The 21,546-nt window shown below is 41.6% G+C and overlaps 1 protein-coding gene across 2 annotated transcripts in view; it reads left to right on the forward strand.

Moving 5' to 3' along the window:
- samd9l (sterile alpha motif domain containing 9 like) overlaps positions 1 to 21,294 on the forward strand; it is a 34,138-nt gene extending 12,844 nt beyond the window's left edge. For both annotated transcript variants that reach the window (XM_039774528.1, XM_039774527.1), the window contains exons 3-4: positions 14,173 to 14,254; positions 16,217 to 21,294. In XM_039774528.1, the coding sequence (XP_039630462.1) occupies positions 14,251 to 14,254; positions 16,217 to 20,838 (4,626 nt within the window). In that variant the 5' untranslated portion in view covers positions 14,173 to 14,250 and the 3' untranslated portion in view covers positions 20,839 to 21,294. The remainder of the gene's footprint in view (positions 1 to 14,172; positions 14,255 to 16,216) is intronic.
- The last annotated feature ends 252 nt before the right edge of the window (positions 21,295 to 21,546 follow it).

The following is a 21,546-nucleotide window of genomic DNA, read 5'->3' on the forward strand; positions in this document are numbered from 1 at the left end:
CTCCAAACCCTTCCTATTTTATGTGTTTTTTTGTTCAAAAAGTATATCAAAAATAAAATACAAAGGGTTATGGTGAGTGGTACTTTTTCCAGATTAGTCACTGGAACAGAGCACAGTGAAATCCTTACTTGTGCCAGTCAAAATGCTTAGTAGTTTTTAAAATTAGTATTATTAGGTAGAATTATTGTAAAAACCTATTATTATAGGTGGAATTTCAACAATACCCTAGACTTGGCAGAATCATTACAAATGGACTCAAGCAGAATTCACATTTAAGTATATATGTGGTCAACATAATTTAACGTAAATAAATGTAAAGTGTTGTATGTCTTACTGTAAGTAAGGATCTTAGATCTTGTTGATATGTGAAATTTTAATATACAAGTTGATAAATATTTTGTATGTCTTTATTTGTAACTTAGACAAAGCAATCTAATATTAGTGTTACATTATTGATAATAACAGCAATGGTTTGATGGTTTAAGGACTCCTTCTCACTATAGGACTGAGTCTCTTTGTAATTTTATGACAGGGTTGGGGGAAGTGCCTCAAATTAGTTCTGCTAATGTTTCTCTGCTGAAGTCTCTCAGTCAACCCCCCACAGGAAAGCCAGGCTGCCTAACTGCCAAGCTTTACCTTAACACATGGTTTGGAAGGCAAGTGTGAAGGTGTTCTATTCCCATATTGGTCTGAAGTATGGCTGTTTGGAACTTTCTTGTATCAGAAGCCTTTAAGCACCATGATGCCCTATTGGCTCTAAGGATTGGACAGAAAACCTATAAATCTACTTGCTTTAGCTCACCCTCTCTCTCTTACCAAACTGATGAAAGACCATCTCACACCATGAACTGAAAAGGACAACACAATGAAGAGCACAGCTCGTCAGCCATATTGAGACAGGCAGCCTGTTCTAAAGAAAGCTGACCACAAATGATGCCTTAACTAGAGACATTTTAAATAACTAACAAGTCTGTGTGCCGCCTGAAACTACACATCACCATTTATCAGGTTGTATGGTTGCCAATATTCAAATGTACTTTGCATATTGTTATTATCTATACAAATAAAAGGCAAAGCCCTCACTGACTCACTCACTCACTCACTGACTCATCACTAATTCTCCAACTTCCCCTGTAGGTGGAAGGCTGAAATTTGGCAGGCTCATTCCTTCTAGCTTACTTACAAAAGTTAGGCAGGTTTCATTTCGAAATTCTACGAGTAACGGTCATAACTGGAACCTATTTTCATCCATATATATGGCTATAGCCTGGAGCTTGGTCGCCGTGTGAGGCGGAGTTGTGCCTGCCCATATAAGACCGTCCGTCAGCAGCTATCCAATAGACACGCTGCTGCGAAATATTCGCGGGTGAAGGACTGTGCTTATGCAAATGAAGATGAGATGGTCAGGCACAAACTCAGCGAAAGTGTGAGAGAAACTGTTAAGTGCCGGGTCTTAGCTAACATTAAATAAAGCCGTGGACATGGCAAGATCGCACGATAGCACATGCACAGCTGAGAACCTTCGATGCATGTACTCCGAGCGGCTTACATGAACTGACTTTACAGGACTGGGAAAGGTAAACCCGTGCATGCAGTGTGTGATGTAACAACCCTCTGATGCTGAACAAGCCTTTTGTACACATATCAATAGGAAAGCAAGGTGTAAAGCTTAAGTTTAAATTATGTTCATAGACACGCTGCTGCTAAATATTCGCAGGCAAATCCACAACTTAATACTGGGAATGCCTGTTAAACATGTTAAATTCACAAGTACCAATTTGGGTAGTGATCACTTAGATGAATGAAACCTGTTCAAAAAACACATTACACAATTGAGAAGGCAGCAAAAGAATATGAAGCGAGTGACGCATACAAGCATATTCATAAGTGCAGCTACTGCGGAAACAAAGCACAGTGTAAACCTTAAGTTTAAATTAAGTTCATAGACAGGCTGCTGCTGGCGTTTGACATGCCTACAACGAATACGATATTCATGAGATACAAGTTTAATGAGAAGACGCAGGGTATAAACGAGACTTTTGATCACTTTGTAGCAGAGTTAAAATTGCTGTAACGGAGTTAAAATTGCTGCTGAAGGACTGTGCTTATGCAAATGAATAGGAAAGCAAGGTGTAAAGCTTAACTTTAAATTAGGTTCATAGACACGCTGCCGCGAGCATTTGTCATGCCTAAGACGAATATAATATTCGCGAGATAGATCGCACGAGAGAGCACAAGCACAGCTGAGAAACTTCAATGCATGTACTCCAAGCGGCTCACGTGAACTGACTTTGTTCTGGCTTTAACTACTGTGAAATAAACAGACATAAACTGGAAGCGTGAGTCTGTGCCTTTTAATAATCTCGAGAGAGAAACATGGTGGCAGCATAGATAACAGAACTGCGCCGAAAGTCACGTCAGTTTGCTGTTAAAAGTTCAGGACGCGGATACGCTCACACGAAAGGAAAATGGAGGGTCTGAGACCGCCGCTAAACATTAAGCCTTGATGCTAAAGACCTGTCGAAGTCATGGAGAACATGGAAGGACGAGTTCAGATTATTCAAAGAACTTGCAATGCCAGAGGCAGAGGAAAACACTAAGGTCAGAGTATTCCGTTATCTTATTGGAGAGAGCGGCAGAGAATTGTGTCAGGCGCTGACTGGTGATGTAAGACCTGATGAGTTAACCATGAGCTTGATGATACGTAAATTTAATGAACATTACAACCCGAAAATAAACGAAACTGTAGGAGGTACAGATTTTTTTCAAGAAATCAGGCAAGGGGAGAAAATATAGACGACTACGTCACAGATCTGAGAGTGTTAGCAGACACATGCAATTTCGGGGAGATTAAAAGTACCCTTTTCTTTTTCATAACTTCTTTAACACACTACTTCTCCGCTGCGAAGCACGGGTATTTTGCTAGTTTATGAATATTATCAATAATACATTATTTAAATTGTAACTTAACTCCTGCTTGTCTTTTACTACACGTAATTGCCTAAGGTTATAAATGTAGAAGGGAAGGTGGGGAGAAGTTATATGGTACAATACCTTATAAACAGTGGTAAGTCTGAGATTTGAGGCATTCTGACAAAGGCTACATATTAGTAATACAAAAGGGGAAAGTAGAGTAAAACATTACTCTACCAAGATGAAACAGATCTGAATACACAAATGGGGGTGATCTGAAACTTAAACACCTTATAAAATCAAATTAGGAATCATAGTGGACTTTTTGCTGTGAACATCAAGACAGTGTATTGGAGAGATTAAAAATGACAATAGAATCTATACTAATAAAAGGCAAAGCCCTCACTCACTCACTCACTCACTGACTTACTCACTCATCACTAATTCTCCAACTTCCCGTGTGGGTGGAAGGCTGAAATTTGGCAGGTTCATTCCTTACAGCTTCCTTACAAAAGTTTGGCAGGTTTTATATCGAAATTCTACGCGTAATGGTCATAACTGGAAGCAGTTTTTCTCCATTTACTGTAATGGAGATGAGCTTCAATGCCGTGGGGGCGGAGTTTCGTGTGACATCATCACGCCTCCCACGTAATCACGCAGTACATAGAAAACCAGGAAGACCTCAAAAAAGCGCTGAAGAAAACATGCATTATATAATTGAGAAGGCAGCGAAACAATAAGAAGCGAGTGAGTGACACATACAACCATATTCATGAGTTCTGCTACTTCGGAAACAAAGCACGATGTAAACCTACACTTTAAATTAATGTCATAGACAGGCTGCCGCTGGCGTTTGTAATTTAGTGCCTGCCCGTATAAGGCCGTCCGTCAGTGGCAATCCAATAGCAAACTGCCACGGGTAAATATTCACGGGTGAAGGACTGTGCTTATGGAGAGGAAGATGAGATGGTCAGGGTGGTGTTTGACACAAACTCAGCGAAACTGCGAGAGAAAGTTTTAAGTGCCAGGACTAAGGTAACATTAAATAAAGCTATGGACATAGCACGAGATGGCACCAGCACAGCTGGGAACCTTCGATGCAAGTACACCGAGTGGCTCACGTGAACTGATGCAGTGCACAGATAAAAAGCAACAGTTCCAAAGAGGCTGAACAAAACCGAATTACACAATTGAAAAGGCAGCAAAAATATGAAGAGTCTGATAAGCATATTCATAAATGCAGCTACTGTGGAAACAAAGCACACGGTGGAAAAAGTCAATGTCCCGCTAAAGGAAGACAGTGTAAAAAACCCGTGCATGCAGTGTGTCAGGTCTCAGATAAAGAAGAAGACGAGCTGTTTATTGATGCAGTAAGAAACGAATCGATGAATGAAACCTGTCATCTTTACAACGATTGACAAACACGGAATGTAACTTGAACACAACACATCCTACAAATACGAACCTGATTGAAAGAAATAATGATAATCAAATCCTTGATGACAGCAACACTCAGTAACACTCACAAAACAAATACTGTATATTGACAGTCATGTTACGTTATTTTTAAAATGTTCCCTTTTCTTTTCTACCTTTTTAACACACTACTTCTCGCTGCGATCGCAGGTATATATATATGTATATATATATATATATCCCGCCTACATACTCGAATAATGGATACTTTATTCGCCATCAATGATTGTTTTGGTAAAGCCATACTCAGTGTATTCATTAGATGAACGGTAAAAAGTAAGAGCGAGGGAGGATGACTCATTGAGGCATGCAGGCTGTAGTCGCGTCAACTCTATCTGAATTTGCGATCACATTTGAAAAATATATCTTTTCAAGTTCTATTTAGTCCATATGTGTCAAACTCAAGGGCCGGGCCACATCCGCCCGGCGTGTAATTATATCCGCCCCGAGATCATTTTATATACTGTATTATTGTTATTAATGGCCCGGTATATGAAGCGCTGGTAACACAATAAACTACAGATCCCATAATGCAGCGCTTCAGCTGCCTTGCCAACGCTTACCGCTTACTAGAGTTATTGCACTGAGTTTGCACGGCGCTTTGGTGACTTTGAAGAACAAAAAGTCCGTCTACATGCGCTCGAACCTTGTGCATGTTTGGTAGCACATATCTGTGTGAGAAGCTCTTCTCAGTGATAAAGACTAACAAAACAGCACACAGGAGTCGCCTCACTGATGAGCACCTGCAATCCATCCTGAGAATCTCCACAACACAGAACCTCACACCAAACAGAAACGAACTTGTGGCCAAAAAAGATGCCAGGCGTCCAGCTCTAAAATGACATATGAGCAAAGACAACTGAATGATTTGATTTGTTATTGCACGTAAGAGCGGAGTCAACGTTTTAACAAACAGCGTATTGCACTGATCTGAAATAGCTGTGTGTGTATATATGTAGATATGTATGTATATGTATATATATGTTTATATATGTGTGTGTGTGTATGTATGTATATATATATGTGTATTTGTGTGTATATATGTGTGTGTATGTATATGTGTGTATATATGTGTGTGTATATATGTAGATATATATGTATGTATATATGTGTATATGTATAGATATGTATATATGTTTATGTGTGTGTGTATAAATATATATATATATATATATATATATACATATATATTGTCACAAAACGAGACAAAGACAGAAAAAGGTTTGGGGCAGCCACCCATGTAATTTGGTATCCTGGCTGCAACTTCGTTTTCTTTCAAATACCAGCACTGAAGTGCTTACAACAGAGTCCAAAACAAGACTGACACAGAAGGGAAAAGGGAAGGCTTTTAAAGGGGAGACAGGAAGTGAGGTCATAAGGGTCGGGCACGTGTTCATGTTCATTGGTTTAGTCCCGGATGTGACATCAGGGGCCGGAGCTGGCAAGGTCTGTCTCCATTGGCTCGGTCCCAGAAGTGACGTCCAGAGAGACAGGTGGAACCTCCCGGGTTAGGTCTACAGGGAAGTGAGAAAGAGAGTTAGTGCGCTCTGCCACATCCCGCATGGCTCAGAACTGCCTTCACTCGAGCCCTTTAGCTGCCTCCCATGCGGCGTGTGTGACAAGGCCCCCTCAGCCCAGACCCCGGGTCGGGCGACCTTAACCGAGAGGTCGTAAACCGAGAGAGAGCATCGGCGTTGGCATGGAGAGCACCCGACGATGAACGAGCGAAAACTTGTACGGCTGCAGGTCAAGAAACCACCGGGTGACCCGCGGATTCGACTCCTTGTGCAGGGCCATCCACTGTAGAGGTGCATGGTCCGTGACAAGGGTGAACTCACGGCCCAACAGGTAGTACCTCAGCTGAGTGATCGCCCATTTAATCGCCAGAGCCTCCCTCTCCACCGCCGCATACCTGGTCTCCGGTCCAACAGTTTCCGCTCAGGAACATGACGGGTGTTCACACCATCGACACTTTGGCTCAGCACGGCTCCCAGGCCTGTGTCCGGCGTCCGCCTGGAGGATGAAAGGCAAAGAAAAGTTAGGTGCCATCAAAATAGGTGCGGACGTAAGGGCCTTCTTCAAGTCACCAAATGCAGTGTCTGTTTTGCAGTCCATACCACAATGTTCGGGCCCTCTTCTTTGTTAAATCAGTCAAGGCGCCTTTCTCCAAAACCGGGTACAAACCGGCGGTAGTACCCGCTAACCCGAAAGGCTTGGACCTGCCGCTTGGTTCATGGACGGGCCATTTCAGAATGGCATCAATTTTGGAGCACTGTGGCCTTACGGTACCCGACCCACCAGGTAGCCTAAATATTTGGCCTCGCTTAATCCAAAGAAACATTTCTTGGGATTAATCCGGAGCCCGGCCTCACCAAGTGTCCGTAATACCGCTTGGACATGCTGTAGGTGTTCCTTCCATGTGCTGGAATAGATGACCACGCCATCTAGGTAGGCAGCACTGTATGAGTTATGAGGCCGAAGCACTTTGTCCACCAGACGCTGAAAGGTTGCTGGAGCCCCGTGTAACCCAAATGGAAGGACACGATACTGCCAGTGTCCGCTAGGGGTACTAAACGCGTTTTTCCTTCGGAGTCCGTTAAAGGAACCTGCCAGTACCCTTTGTCATGTCAAGTGTGGTCAGGTATTGAGCCTGTCCAAGCCTCTCGAGGAGGTCGCCCACGCGTGGCATTGGATAGGCATCAAATTGGGAGACTTGGTTAAGCCGACGGAAGTCATTGCAGAACCTCCAACTCCGCCAGGCTTACCGACGAGCACAATGGGGCTGGACCAGGGACTATAACTCTCCTCAATTACACCTAGTTCCAGCATGCGCTTGATCTCAAGCTCCACTTCAGCCTTTTTTGCCTCGGGAAGACGGTACGGGCGTTCTCGGACAACAACCCCGGGCTCTGTCACAATGTTGTGCTCAATCAGAGAGGTCCTTCCGGGGTGTTCACTGACTACCTCTCGAACGGTCCGGATAACTGTTTCCAGCTCCTGCCGCTGCCTGGGTCTCAAGTCTGCGCCAAAGTTAAGGTCGTGTGTGTGAGCGAAGAGTGAGCGGGCTGGCCGGAGGAGGGATCGGGTCCCTGTCCTTCCACGGTTTCAGCAGGTTCACATGATATACCGCTCCTTTGGCCGGCGATTGGGTTGACTCACCAAATAGTCGACCAGTCCCTTCCTCTCCTTAACTTCGTAGGGGCCCTGCCAGTGGGCAAGCAACTTAGAGTGGGAGGTAGGCACTAGGACCATGACCCGATCTCCGGGTGGAACTCCCAAGAGGCGTGCAGCGGTTGTAGTAGCGAACCTGTGCTGCTTGAGCCTCCTCCATGTGACTTTTAAGGACAGGCGAATCTTTCCAAATCTATCGCAGAACTGCGCGATATACTCCAGTATGTTAGTGGTGGGAAGAGCCTCTTCTTCCCAGCCTTCTTTCAAAATATCCAATATGCCCCGAGGTTGTCGCCCATACAGTAGTTCAAAGGGGGAGAACCCCGTGGAGGCTTGTGGGACTTCCGATAGGCAAAAAGGACGAGGGGGAGGAGCTGATCCCAGTTCCTTCCATCCTCGCTGACCACCTTACGTAGCATTTGCTTGAGAGTTTGATTAAACCTCTCTACTAATCCGTCGGTTTGAGGATGATACACCGAGGTTTTTAAATGCTTTATTTTCAGTAATCTGGCAGTCTCCTTGAACGTCTCCGAGGTGAAGGGGTCCCCTGGTCTGTCAAGACTTCTTTGGGGATCCCCACGCGCGCGAATACCCTAGTAATTCCCGTGCGATGGCTTTAGAGGTAGCTGAGCGCAACGGAACAGCTTCGGGGTATCGTGTAGCATAATCCACGAGGACTAAAATGTACTTGTGTCCTCGGCTGAGGGCTCTAGAGGTCCCACCAGGTCGACCCGATTCTGTGGAAGGGAACGCCAATCAAGGGAATAGGAACAAGAGGAGCACGGTCCCTCCTAGGAATCTGTCGCAGTTGACACTCCGGGCAGGAAGCGCAAAAGCGGCTAACCTCCTCATTAATTCCTGGCCAGTAAAACCGGAGCTTGATCCGCTCCAGAGTTTTTTCGGTGCCCAGGTGGCCACCTAGGAGGTGGGCGTGTGCTAGCTCGCAGACCTGCCGCAGGAAGGTACGCGGGACTAGCAGCAGCCTCGCCTCCTGCCCGTCATGCATTGCTACACGGTAAAGGAGGTCATTATCTAACACAAAGTAGGGGCCCTGTGGCATCGACTGACTAGTGCGCTGGCCATTGACAAGGACCACTGCATTTTTTACAAACTTCAGGGAGTCGTCATTCCATTGCTCCCTTTGAAAGAAGCCGGCGCTTTTAAATTGAAACCGCAACACGGAGAGAGGGTCAGCGCCGACCTCAATGGGCGTGGTTTTCTCCCCCGCCGCGGCGTTGGTGGATGACGTGTCAGCCTGCGACGCCCGGAGTTGCCACGCCAGCCAGGACGGCTGCTTCACCTCTCTGCCGGCTGATTACACGGCGTGGAGGCAGCTTGAGACGGTTCATCTCCGCCCATAACGAGGCCCAACTTAACCCCGGAGGGGTATGTGTCTCACCGCTTTTAATGTCAGACCAGTCCCGCCCTAGTATCACCGGGTGTGGAGGATCAGGAAGGATTGCCACGGTTACTTTCTGGACTGATCCTCCGTAGCTAATGACACAGCGGCGGTGCTGTACCAGCGGTTTCCCCGTGGACACAGGTTATACTGGTCTTGAATTTTAGCCATTGTCGCGGTAGCACAAAACGGCGGGCAACAATGGAAATGTTGCTGCCGGAATCGAGCAGAGCGGAAGTTTTAAACCCGTTAACGATCACCACGTCTGTATGCGGGACCGCCAACGGGTTTGTCAGAGCACACCAAGCCCTCCTCCCTCCACCTGCATTCCTCCTCGCCTCCAAGCGGTTTGCGTGCCAGCGCCGGACGCCGATGCAAGCTCCGGGTTATACAGGGAGGGGCTAGGTCTTGGGACATACCCCGGCTGAGTTTGGCAGAAGGACGGTTCTGCTCTCCCAGAGTGTGAGGCCGCCCTCTGTGTTTCCAGAAGCTCTATGAGCCCTGACATGTTCTAAACTGCACGCCCCAGACCGGCTGGGTGAAGCCCTGGGGAAGTGCTTTCAGGAGCAGATAGCACGCTACCTGCTCAATGACCTGGTAGGGCTTGTTTTCCAAGGGCCGTAGCCACTGCCATACTTTTGCCCATAAGGACCAGGCTTGTTTACTGGTCGGCCACTCAGGGTCCAACCTCCACTTGTTATTTTACTCACCTGCCAGTCTGGGGCACCCCAAGGTGGTAAAGGGGCTGTGGTTTCACTGGGGGCAGGCACTCTCCCCAAGAGAGCATACTGAGTCCCTCTTGTCTCCCCCTCCAGGGCAGCCCAATTGGTGAGCCCCACCCGCACACTCCCTGGCCTCTAGATGGCCTAGTTCTGCGTGCTGGGAGCGGAGCCCGCACCGGTCTCGCCAACCACGGGCACCCTCCCGCCTGAATACTCGGCCCGATGCGCTCCCACCTGGGTGTTTTGCAGGTCCTGTCCCCTTCTCTTCTGGGACTTCTCCATCCTGCCGCTACGCCACTGTCACAAAACGAGACAAAGACAGAAAAGGTTTGGGGCAGCCACCCATGTAATTTGGTATCCTGGCTGCAACTTGTTTTCTTTTAAATACCAGCACTGAAGTGCTTACAACAGAGTCCAAAACAAGACTGACACAGAAGGGAAAAGGGAAGGCTTTTAAAGGGGAGACAGGAAGTGAGGTCATAAGGGTGGGCACGTGTTCATCATTCATTGGTTTAGTCCCGGATGTGACATCAGGGGCCGGAGCTGGCAAGGTCTGTCTCCATTGGCTCGGTCCCAGAAGTGACGTCCAGAGAGACAGGTGGAACCTCCCGGGTTAGGTCTACAGGGAAGTGAGAAAGAGAGTTAGTGCGCTCTGCCACATCCCGGCATGGCTCAGAACTGCCTTCACTCGAGCCCTTTAGCTGCCTCCCATGCGCGTGTGTGACAATATATATATATATATATATATATATATATATATATATATCAACAACACTCATCACTCACAACAGTGACAAAACAATTACATTGACAATCAGGTTACGTTATTTTCAAAATGTTTCCTTTTCTTTTCATTGCTTCTTTAACACACTACTTCTCCGCTGTGAAGCGCGGGTATTTTGCTAGTAATAGATATTACAGAACTGTTTGTCAAGTACAAATTAAAGGAAGTTATTCTTAAGATTAGTGAGGCCTCGTCTGAAATATTGTGTGCACCATGGAAGACCCAAAGAGTGTCTGATCTAAACAGAACATGCTGGAGAGCTGAGCGTTAATAGAGAAAAACTAAACTGATTGTCCACTATGAGATACTGAAGGCTAAAATAACAGAATACAACAAAACAGTCCATCTTGAGAGGCAGTGCTATTTCTCTAGAATTATAAATAACAATGCTAGTAATCTCAGTCTTATTCTCTACAATTGATCGTCTGTTAAACCCAGATCACTCAATAGAATGCCTCCAAAAATCTCCCAGTTAAACTTGTGAGGCTTTTACTATATTTTTAATCACAAAATTAATGATATTAGAAATAATATTGTACATCTCCCCAATACAGATAATCTTAAACCCTGGTACTCCAATGTAAACAAATCAAATTCTTTCACCAGGATAGATTTACCTGATTTATATAAAATAATTTCTCAACTGAGACCCTCCACCTGTGTCCTTGACCCAATACCAACAAGTTTTTTCAAAGAAGTATCAGGCATGCTAATTGATATTATTCTTGACATAGTAAACTTGTCATTAGATACGGGGGTCTTCCCAGACTGTCATAAGACTGCTGTGGTTAAACCCCTGCTCAAAAAAAATAATCTCAAATCCTCTGCTTTTGAAAATTTTAGACCTATTTTTAACCTGCCTTTCTTAAGTAAAATTCTAGAGAAGGCAGTCATTATGCAGCTAAATGAGTACTTGAATAAACATGCTATTCTTGATAAGTTTCAGTCAGGTTTTAGAACAAATCACAGTACAGAAACTGCACGCGTTAAAGTAGTAAATGACTTGCGGGTAAATGCAGACAGAGGCCGTTTATCTGTTCTCATCCTGTTAGACCTGAGTGCCGCATTTGATACCATTGATCGTAATATTCTTAGAAATCACCTTAGTCAATGGGTGGGCCTCTCTGGCAGTGTCTTAAATTGGTTTGAATCCTACCTGGCAGGTAGAAAATTCTTTGTTAGTTGTAGTAATCATACTTTGAAGACACATGATATTCCACAAGCATCTATCCTGTGTTTGCTGCTCTTTTCGATCTACATGCTTCCATTTGGTCAGATTATCTGAAGGCATAACGTGAGCTACCACAGCTATGCTGATGACATGCAGCTGTATTTATCAATAGTGCCTGATGACCCCGACCCTCTTAGTTCACTGACACAAAGTCTCTCATGTGTTTCTGAATGGATGAGTAGTAATTTTCTCAAACTAAATAAGGAGAAAACAGACATTTTAGTGATTGGCAAAAATGGATATAATGAGGGCATTAGAAATAAACTTGATGCATTAGGATTATAAATCAAGACGGAGGTAAAGAAGTTAGGAGAAATTTTTGACTCTGACCTAAATTTTAAATCACATATTAATCAGATCACTAGGACAGCATTTTTTCACTTAAGAAATATAGCAAAAGTTAGACCTCTTATAACATTGCAAGATGCTGAGAAATTAGATCACACTTTTGTTTTCAGTCGACTAGATTACTGTAACACACTCCTCTCAGGACAACCCAAAAAAACATCAATTGATTGCAGAATGCAGCTGCTAGAATCTTAACTAGGAAAAGAAAATCCAAGCATATCTCTCCAGTTTTGATGTCACTACACTGGTTACCTGTATTCAGAATTGACTTTAAATACTGCTTATGGTTTACAAAGCCTTAAATAATCTCACACCATCCTATATTTCAGAATGCCTCTGACCTTACACTCCAAATGTTAACCTCAGACCTTCAAATGAGTGTCTACTCATACAGTAATTCCAAGAGCTAAACTTAAAGAAGTGGTGAGGCGGTCTTCTGCTGTTATGCATCTAAAATCTGGAATAGTTTACCAATAGAAATTCGGCAGGTTAATACAGTGGAGCATTTAAAAAATTGCTATAACCTCATTATTTTAACATGGCTTTCTCATAGGTTAATTTTAGTTTAACCCTAATATTCTGTACATGCATTTACTATAATTATCATTAACATTCATGGTGGCTCCGATATCCATACTAACCCCTATTTTCTCTGCTGTTCTTCTTTCGGTTTTCTGTGGTGGCGAGCGGCGCCACCACTACCCGATCAAAGCACCGTGCAGTCCTTACATTGATGGATTGAAGGCCAGAGGTCCACATGACCATCATCATCAAGTTCTTCCATGTGACGTCTGAAAACCATAAGGATTTATTGAGGTCATTCATGTTAGGTAGAATGCCTAGAGGGGGTTGGGTGGTCTTGTGGCCTAGGGACCCCTGCAGATTTTGTTTTTTTCTTCAGCCATCTGGAGTTTTTTTTTCTCCTCTCGCCATCGGACCTTACATTTATTCTGTCTTAATTAGTATTACCTAATTTTATTTTTATATTTTGTCTTTTTTTTTCTCTTCATCCTGAATAGCACTTTGAGCTACATCATTTGTATGAAAATGTGCTATATAAAGAAATATTCTTGTTGTTGTTGATGATGCAGTTCTGTTCTCTGTAATACCAAAAAAATACAACCCCTAGAAAAATGCAAGAAAAGAGCAACGAAGTTGATTCCAAAACTTCTGGGTGTAACTTATAAGTAAATATCTAAAGAGATTGTATAAATGCTGGTTAAGAGTAGTTATGATAGAATTATGAAAGAAATTAGTAAAGTGGTTACTTTAAAATGATTCATCAATAACATCATGGGGACACAAGTGGAAGCTATTTAAAGGTAATTTTCTAGCAAACTTTAGGATGTTTTTTTATGTGGAATAAATTAGTGTGGTAGACATAGTTCATTAAGGACCTTCAAAGCTCAACTAGATGATATTTTATAAAGGATAGGTAAATGGGATTCACAGGCTGTGTTAGGCTGGGTGACCAGCTTTGATCAAAACTGTTTGTATGTTTTCGCAGTTGTTTATTCTGTCCTAAGTAATTTATAAAATCAGGAGACATAGAGGACAGTTTAGTGTACAGTTAACAATCATCTTGAATCATCCATAAGGAACCAATTCAAGTCTCCCATTAATTCAACATGCACATCTTTAGAATGTGGAAAAAAAAAGTTTAGAGAAAAAACAATACTAGCAAACATAGTCAGTGGCCAGACAAAAATTAAAACCTGTCTCCTGGTGCCTGAGGAGGCAGATGTGATTACTAATAATGACAAATACTAATTATAAATTGAAGTAACCCATCTCACCAGAATATGGAAAGTGTGAAATGATTTACTTGTGATCTTTAAAATTAGCAATTAAATTTTTGCAGATACAGCAGACCTTATGAAATACCTGATAAATTGTATGTGTGTGGTTGCAAGTTTTATTATATGTAATAGTTTTTTAGCATTTATATAAATAATGCTGCAATAACAGTTTTTAGGCATTGTAACCAGAAACTAAGAGTGTGTGTTGTCTCCATCTGTACATTTTGTTAAATTTTGTTTTCACATAAATTTTCTATAGTTGATATTGAATGCCAACAGCATTGTATGCCATTGTTTGGTTTAATACTGTTGCTGGTTTATTTTTCTAGGAGTATTAATTTTGGGAACAACTGATGTGGATTACTGTTTGATATATAGCATCATATACAATTTACACTACTTGGAAAATGGGTAAGTGAAGTCCTTTATTTTACAATATTCTGGCTAAGAAAATAAAGAGAATACAGTTGATATTTGTGGGCTTTAGGTTTCTCAGTTGGTAGTATATCTAAATGTGAAAATAATCACAGCCACCTATTACGTTTATTTTTTTCACTAATTTTTATCAACATATATACAGTATGTGATTTCTAAATCTGCATTCATCACATTGAACAGAGGCTGCTCAGCTGTTTGAAAGAGGTAAAGGGGTGAAGTTAAATTGCATTCCTCTTATTCTTCATAATCTTTATTGGCTTCTGGGGAAAATCTAGCTCCATCTTTACCAGACTAATAGCAGTTTTTTAAACGTGTTTAAAAGTTACACACAACTTAAAGAAACTGTTACAAACAAATGTGGAACAGCTCTGGAAAATGTATGAGGGTAAATACAAAAGGCATCAGCATATTTTTCAAATTCTAATATGTATAGCTACTTAGAAGTAAAAGCTTAACAAAAACTGTGTTTTAGTGGTTTAGATATGGTGTTAAAAAACAAACAGACTTTTTTAGTACAGTAATACTGAGTGGTGCAACATCAATGGGCAAAGCTGAGCATAGTATACACTTACTGTGGTGGAGAAAGAGACAGCAGACCAAGAAGTGGTTGCAGTTTGCCAGGAGGGGCTGATTCACTAGGATTGCTATTCCTTAAGTTCCCGCAGTTAGTATAGTACTACTATTATTGTATATTATTACTAATAATACTATAATCATTTTGGTTTCTGTTTGTGAAGAGGTGGCCCATAAGTACAAAACAGAATTCCTTACCGAGAGTCCAAAATAAGTAGTTATGTTTCCACCATTAGGTTCCAATTCCATATTCTTTATAACTGTTAACTTTCTATGGTATAGAGGGTCCGTGGCTTAGCAATAGGTAGCTAGTTTTATATAAATAATTGTTTTGCAGGGCTCCATTCAGGGAAGGTATGTGCAGGCACATTTCACTCATGGATACTTGGGGTACTTGGCCGATCCCACTGCATGCACATGTGGAAACAGATGGATCAGTCAGGTGGCTCAATTGAGGTATCCCCTTGTTGCATCAGCACCCATTTAGAGAGGCAGTATAAAGAGGAACCTGCACGGGACAAAGTGAAATAGGAAGAAGATCAAGAAGAAAAGGAGGTTAAAGAAAGGAGAGGGAGCAGCATGCAGGAAGGCAAAGCAAGCGAACAAATGAGAGAAAGAGAGAGAGAACAAGCATGCATGGAGAGGCAGACAACTGGAAGGACAGCCCCTCGGGAGAGCATGCAGGCGACACTCAGGGGGCTGAAGATGGCCACTCCTGCTGAGTGATGAGTGAGTTGGAGTGACCCAGGTACCGCTCCTGTGTAAGTCCAGGAAAGCAGCAGGAGTTGGGGATACTCGGGTGGGGGGCCCTGCTTGGGGCCAAAGATGGCTGCCGGGACCTGAGCATTGATAGAAGAGGTTCAGATAGGGTGCCCTAATAGGAGCCATGAAGCAGTAAGGACCCAAACATGGAAATGAAGGATGGCTGTGACTATCGGTTGAGTGTCTCCTCCTCCTGAAAGGTCCTGTTGGGTTAAAGGGAGGAGATGCCAGGATAAAGGGACACACCAAGATTTTTAAAAGGACACTTTTCTGCCTTGATCGGTTTTAGTCTTAGGATTATTTATTTATGCACTGCACTATTTATTTTAATCACTGTTTTTAAGAACTTGTTTTAATAAAAGCTCTGAGTACCTTTGTACATTTATGCATTGTCTGCAATGTATGTGTCCTTATCTGCTCGGCTCATTTTGGTTAGGGTATCAATGGTTGAGGTTTCAAGGGGTTCCCAAAGAAGAGTGAGAGCAATCCTGCACCATCACACTTTCCCAAAAAAATGAATGCTGTGTTTTACAATATGTACATCTTCCTGTTACATAATATTTCCTGCTTAAAAACTAATTCTTGTTCTGTTTATTTTAGAGGACTACAAGGAAATACCAATTGATGAATGGTCTGAAGTGCATGTTGCTGCCTGGCTTAAAGAAATAGGAGTGAAACAGCAATATATTACCAAGTTTCAGGAGAAGGAAGTTACAGGTCCGGTTCTAAAACGTGTACAAGAAGCCTTTCTGAAAGACAAGATTGGGATGCAAGATGGACAAATTGATCTTGTTTTAAGTGAAAGAAAGGAATTGCTTGATTCTAGTAAAAAGCAAAAGTCCAGTAAACAGACTGCTATAAAGAAGGTGGGCAAAAACAGTACACCTACGCAAGAAAGCGAACAAGTGTGCAGATCACTTGAGCACAACACTGTAGAGGTGAATGCCAGACGTGATCAAGAACCTCATAAAGTACAAAATGAAAATCTAAATGAAAGTTCATCATTGCCACAGAGTGAAATGCGTCCTTTTGATATGGAGGATATCAATTTTAAATATGTGAAACACACCGTTCTTCTCCCAGAATCAGGAAGTAAAAATTTAATAATTCCTTGCCATGAATATAAAGCATTTACTACAGCTGCAGTATTGGATAGAATGCGTCTGCAATCCAAATTTGCATATGAAGTGATCAGATTTGGTTCTGGCTGCATGAATGTTCGTACAAATGGCACAATACACTTTGGAGTTGTGGATAATGTAGAAAATTCTGAAAATTGCCATGGAGAAATAGTTGGAATCCCTGTTGAAAGTAAAGACATATATGTTGATGCTTTGGATTACATAGAAAGATGTTTCAAAAATGATCAGCGAGAGGATGCGCGGCACTGCATAAGGCCTCCAAAATTTATTGAGGTAATAGGAAAGGGCTGCCAAGAGACAAGGTGGATTGTTGAAGTAGACATTGTTTCACCTATAAGTATTGTCAAAGGCAAACGCTACACAGTTTCTTTGCCAAAGTATAATGAAAAAAACAATAAGATTGAGCTTGGAAAGAAATCTGTCTTCCGCAGAATTGGTGCCAAAACAGAACCCATTACCAGTGAAGAGGAATTAGATGACTTTATTATCAGCATGGCAGACCGAGACAGAAGGAGAGAAGAAGCTGAAGCTTCAGATGCCTGCTACCCTGCAGAAGAAACTGAAGATCTGGGAAGAAAATTGCACATCCTATTGACGTGCGGCAGAAAACTTCTTGATGATTCCCTTTGGTACATTCTTGTTACAAACAAGTGGAACAGTGAAAGTTTGGAATACATGAACTTTTTGCTACACATGAAAATCTTCTGTGTGTTTGATTTTGATCCTGATTCAAAAACATCAGGTTTCTGTAACCGTTACCAGGAACACCATGCTGTAAATGCACATTTCTTGCAAAACTACATGAATGATAGTGGGCTAAGTACAAGTGATTTTATTAAACACTTGCAGCTTGTTGACAAAACAAGCTGGATATTCTGCAATGGACGAAATGATTACCATGGGGATGAAAAATCATGTGACGAGAAGCTATGGATGAGAACGAAAAAGAAATATCTCAAAAAAGCTATTTCCGTTATCTGTAATGAAATTCTTCCCAAAAGTTCCTTTGTTGTTATTTTTTTGTTAATGTCCCAGATTGAACAGCCAATTGTAGAGGCCTTTCATGAGTTTCATTCTGAATTGACTGGCAGTGAATATCTTGTGTGTGTTTCTGAATCAAAAAAGATCTTTACCAAATGGGCCAACCTTGCCCAAACATCATGCAGCATTGACGCCTTAAATCAGATGAGCATTGTTGGAATGAAGATGAGCCATGTAGATGAAACCGTTCAAAGCATCCAGCCAATCACTGTTCGGGTCACAAAGCATCTTGCTGTCCACACTGGGGGTCTGTGTTTACTGAGAGCTGTGGACGAGGAAAAAATGGTTTCCCTGGAAGTCCTGAGTGTTGATGAATGTGAAAACATAAATCCTAAATCTCTTGATAAGGAGGAAATCAAAAATACTGAGCGGTATTTTTATCATGGAGGAAAAGTGAATTGGAAACTATTGTGGCTAGCTGATAACAAACATTGTGGTGACATCATTCAGCGTGAAGCTTATGGAGAAACTGCTAAGTTGCTAGATGATACTTTAAAATCACATGGCCATAGAAGAGCTGTGACACGGATTAATATGTACCATCATCCAGGAAGTGGGGGGAGCACAATTGCAAGGCAGATTCTTTGGAACTATCGAAAAAAGTTGAGGTGCGCAGTGGTTAAACAATCTCACAGTGTCACTAGCGTCTGTGAGAATGCAATCCTTCTGAGGGAATATGAAGAAAAAGATATCAGCAATTGTGTTCCAGTGCTTTTGTTAGTGGAGGACTGTGATGAAGAGTATCTTGACGATTTAAAACACGAACTAGGGGAAGCAATGTCCTGTAAAAAGACAAGCCCATCTGTAGTTTCTTTCATATTACTTAGCTGTAAAAGATCTCATGACCCGGAGAAAATGTGTAAAATCTCACCTTCGCAAACTGTTGCAGTTACACATAAGCTGACAGATAAAGAAAAGGTATTGTTTCGAAGAAAGTGTGAGGAGCTTGAGCAAGAATATGAACCCTATTTTGTTTTAACCTTTGTGTTGATGAGTAAAGAATTTGAGGAAAAGTACATTAAAGACTTTGTGCAACATTTGTTACAAGGTATTGATCATTCATCTCTTGTCACTTACCTGATCAGGTATGTTGCCCTCCTTAATTGTTACCTTGAGAACTCGTATATTTCAGTATCCCACTGCATAGCCTTTCTTGGGATAGGTGTGGAGCAACAACAGTTCTACCTGCATGCTTTTGAAAATTCATTAGGGGAACAAGGAAGACTAGTCTTCATCCACTTAAGAGAAAGCACAACGCACATCTCATCTATACGCATTATTCATCCTTTGGTGGCAAAGGAAATTCTACGTCAACTCTCTGATAACCAGCCCCAGAGTACAATTGCAGTGAGTCTTTTGCAGGAGAAAGTTCTTTTTGAGCATCGCTTTGGCCGAGATGACTATGTAAAGTTTTTAAGGAACCTGTTTATAAAAAGACATAGAAAAAGTAGAGGTGATGACACAGATACCTTTTTCGCTCCTTTGATCATGCATATTCTCGATGAAGAAAAAAATCCACAAAAAGCCATAGAGTTGTTAATTATGGCTTATTTACTTTTTGGCGAGGATGCTTTTTTTGCTCAGCAGTTAGCCCGCCTACATTACACATACAACCAGTTTGAGGAGGCCAAGCAATGGGCTGAAAAGGCAAAATCTAAGCTTCCAAATGATTCGATTATTCTGCACACAGAAGGTCAGGTTTATAGGAAGTGGTTCAATTTCCTATACCCTTCAACAAAGGGGGACATTACTGCTGAAAATACCGCTGAAATAATCCAGATTGCATTGAAGGCAATGGAATGTTTTCGAGCTTCAGAGAAAGCTGACAAAGCTGAAATGGACCACATGAATAATACTGCTTACTTTGGGGAGGTTGATGTGGGATGCCGTTTGTTACAACTGATTGAAAATGTGGACATATTTACAGAAAAAAATGGACGTTCTGAATTACAGCGCTATTTACTCACAGATTACATTCCTGTAAAAATAGAGAAACATTGGCAAACTTTACACGGTCATTTAAAAGGACTACAAAGATGCATTTATGAAGCTCTGGAATGGATTTCTGAAGATTTAAGTTACTTTCAAACGGATAAAACTGTGGAGGAAGAGGAACAGCAGAGCAGAGAGCTGGAACATGTGTACAATCCAAGAAACTGGTTGTTGCGGAAAGCTCAAATCTATGCACGTTTTTTCAGCTTTTCCTCAAATATAAAATTTGAGACAGAACCTAAGAATAAGTTGACCCCTCTGATGAAACGCATGCTTATTTATCATAACGGGGGTGGCAACATAACTACCATACTGTCAATGCTAACCGACAATGAAAATGATAAATCTGGCCAGAATCTAGAAAAAATCATCAGCATCTACCCCAAGGATCTACAAAAGGAGAAACTGGACCCACTGGATCTTGTAAATTATATAACCAGTCAGATTGCTCTGGGGTGTGCTTTGCCTCGTTCTGCCAAACGTGTCACCCTAGAAAAACTTCAACAAATCTGCATGCAGTTGCGTAAACTGAAAAACTATGCTTACCCTCCTACAGCGGCATTCTTGCTTTCCATATTATTTTGGCCAGATGGATTTGAAAGCAATGAAAATAATCGTAGGAATAATGAAATATTACTGTCTGCAATTGATACCTTGAAACGGCTGTATGGTATCAAAATTAAAAATATTCCTCCTAGGAAAAAAAGAATTTACACTCACTTCTTTTTGGGAAATGGAAAAGGCCTTGATAGGATCATACATAGGAGCAAGGTAGAAAAAATCCTGAAATGCACTTTTAATGAAAGGAGATTAAAATGGCTAAGTGGTGAAGTGTGGGAGATGAAAGAAGTTAGGCAGCTTTTGAAACAGTGCAAAGGATGGACAGAAGATGGTGGTGTTTTTGTTCGAGGAGCTCAAAAGGACAGCAAAATTCAAATCCTTCCTATGAATTCCGCCTCAATGCCAAATGCCAATGAAAATGTTACATTCTACTTAGGATTTTCATTTTATGGTCCAGTTGCTTTTAATGTACAGATTGACAAATGATTAGAATGAGGATTGTTAAAATCCAAGAAGTTTGGTAAAGGTTTTATATAAAGAATAAAATCATGTACTGTAAATGTGGACACAGATATCTGAACTTATTAATGTCGAATTACAGTAACTCAGAATTGACAGATTTAATGTCTGTCACTAATTGGTTTAAACATTTAAACATTTTTTACTCACATCCCTAACTAGAATGTACGATATTAAGAATTCCTGATGTACCAATCTAAAACTTCAAATAAGCACCATGGGTTGAATGGTTGAAATGGATTATACTGAAAGTTTCATATCATCAGGAAAGTAAGAAAGGCATAAGGGAGCTTATTGTTTTTATGTTAAAAGTGTACGTAGAACCTACTGTACCTACATACATCAAAAATGGCAATCACAGTAGTATCAGCAAAGATTGTGTGATGTTCTACATTCAATAAAATACACATTTTTACTCTCAAAGCAAATGTACATGGTCTTTGTGTGTATAAATATTTATAATGTACAAAATGTATACTGTGTCTAAATAGTGTCTAAAAACCAGAAATTTTAACATTGTAGTAATTATAGTGCAGGGTTTGTAATATTGAGGGGTTTCCAATGAGGAAATTATTCAATTATATTATGATCACTGAGGCCAATGAATCATCCTTATTGTGAGGATTATAGTTATTTCATATGTTACTTACCCCATTTAGTTTTTACTGATGGATA

Source organism: Polypterus senegalus, chromosome 13 (genome assembly GCF_016835505.1).
Source record: "Polypterus senegalus isolate Bchr_013 chromosome 13, ASM1683550v1, whole genome shotgun sequence".
Taxonomy (NCBI): Eukaryota; Metazoa; Chordata; class Cladistia; order Polypteriformes; family Polypteridae; genus Polypterus; species Polypterus senegalus.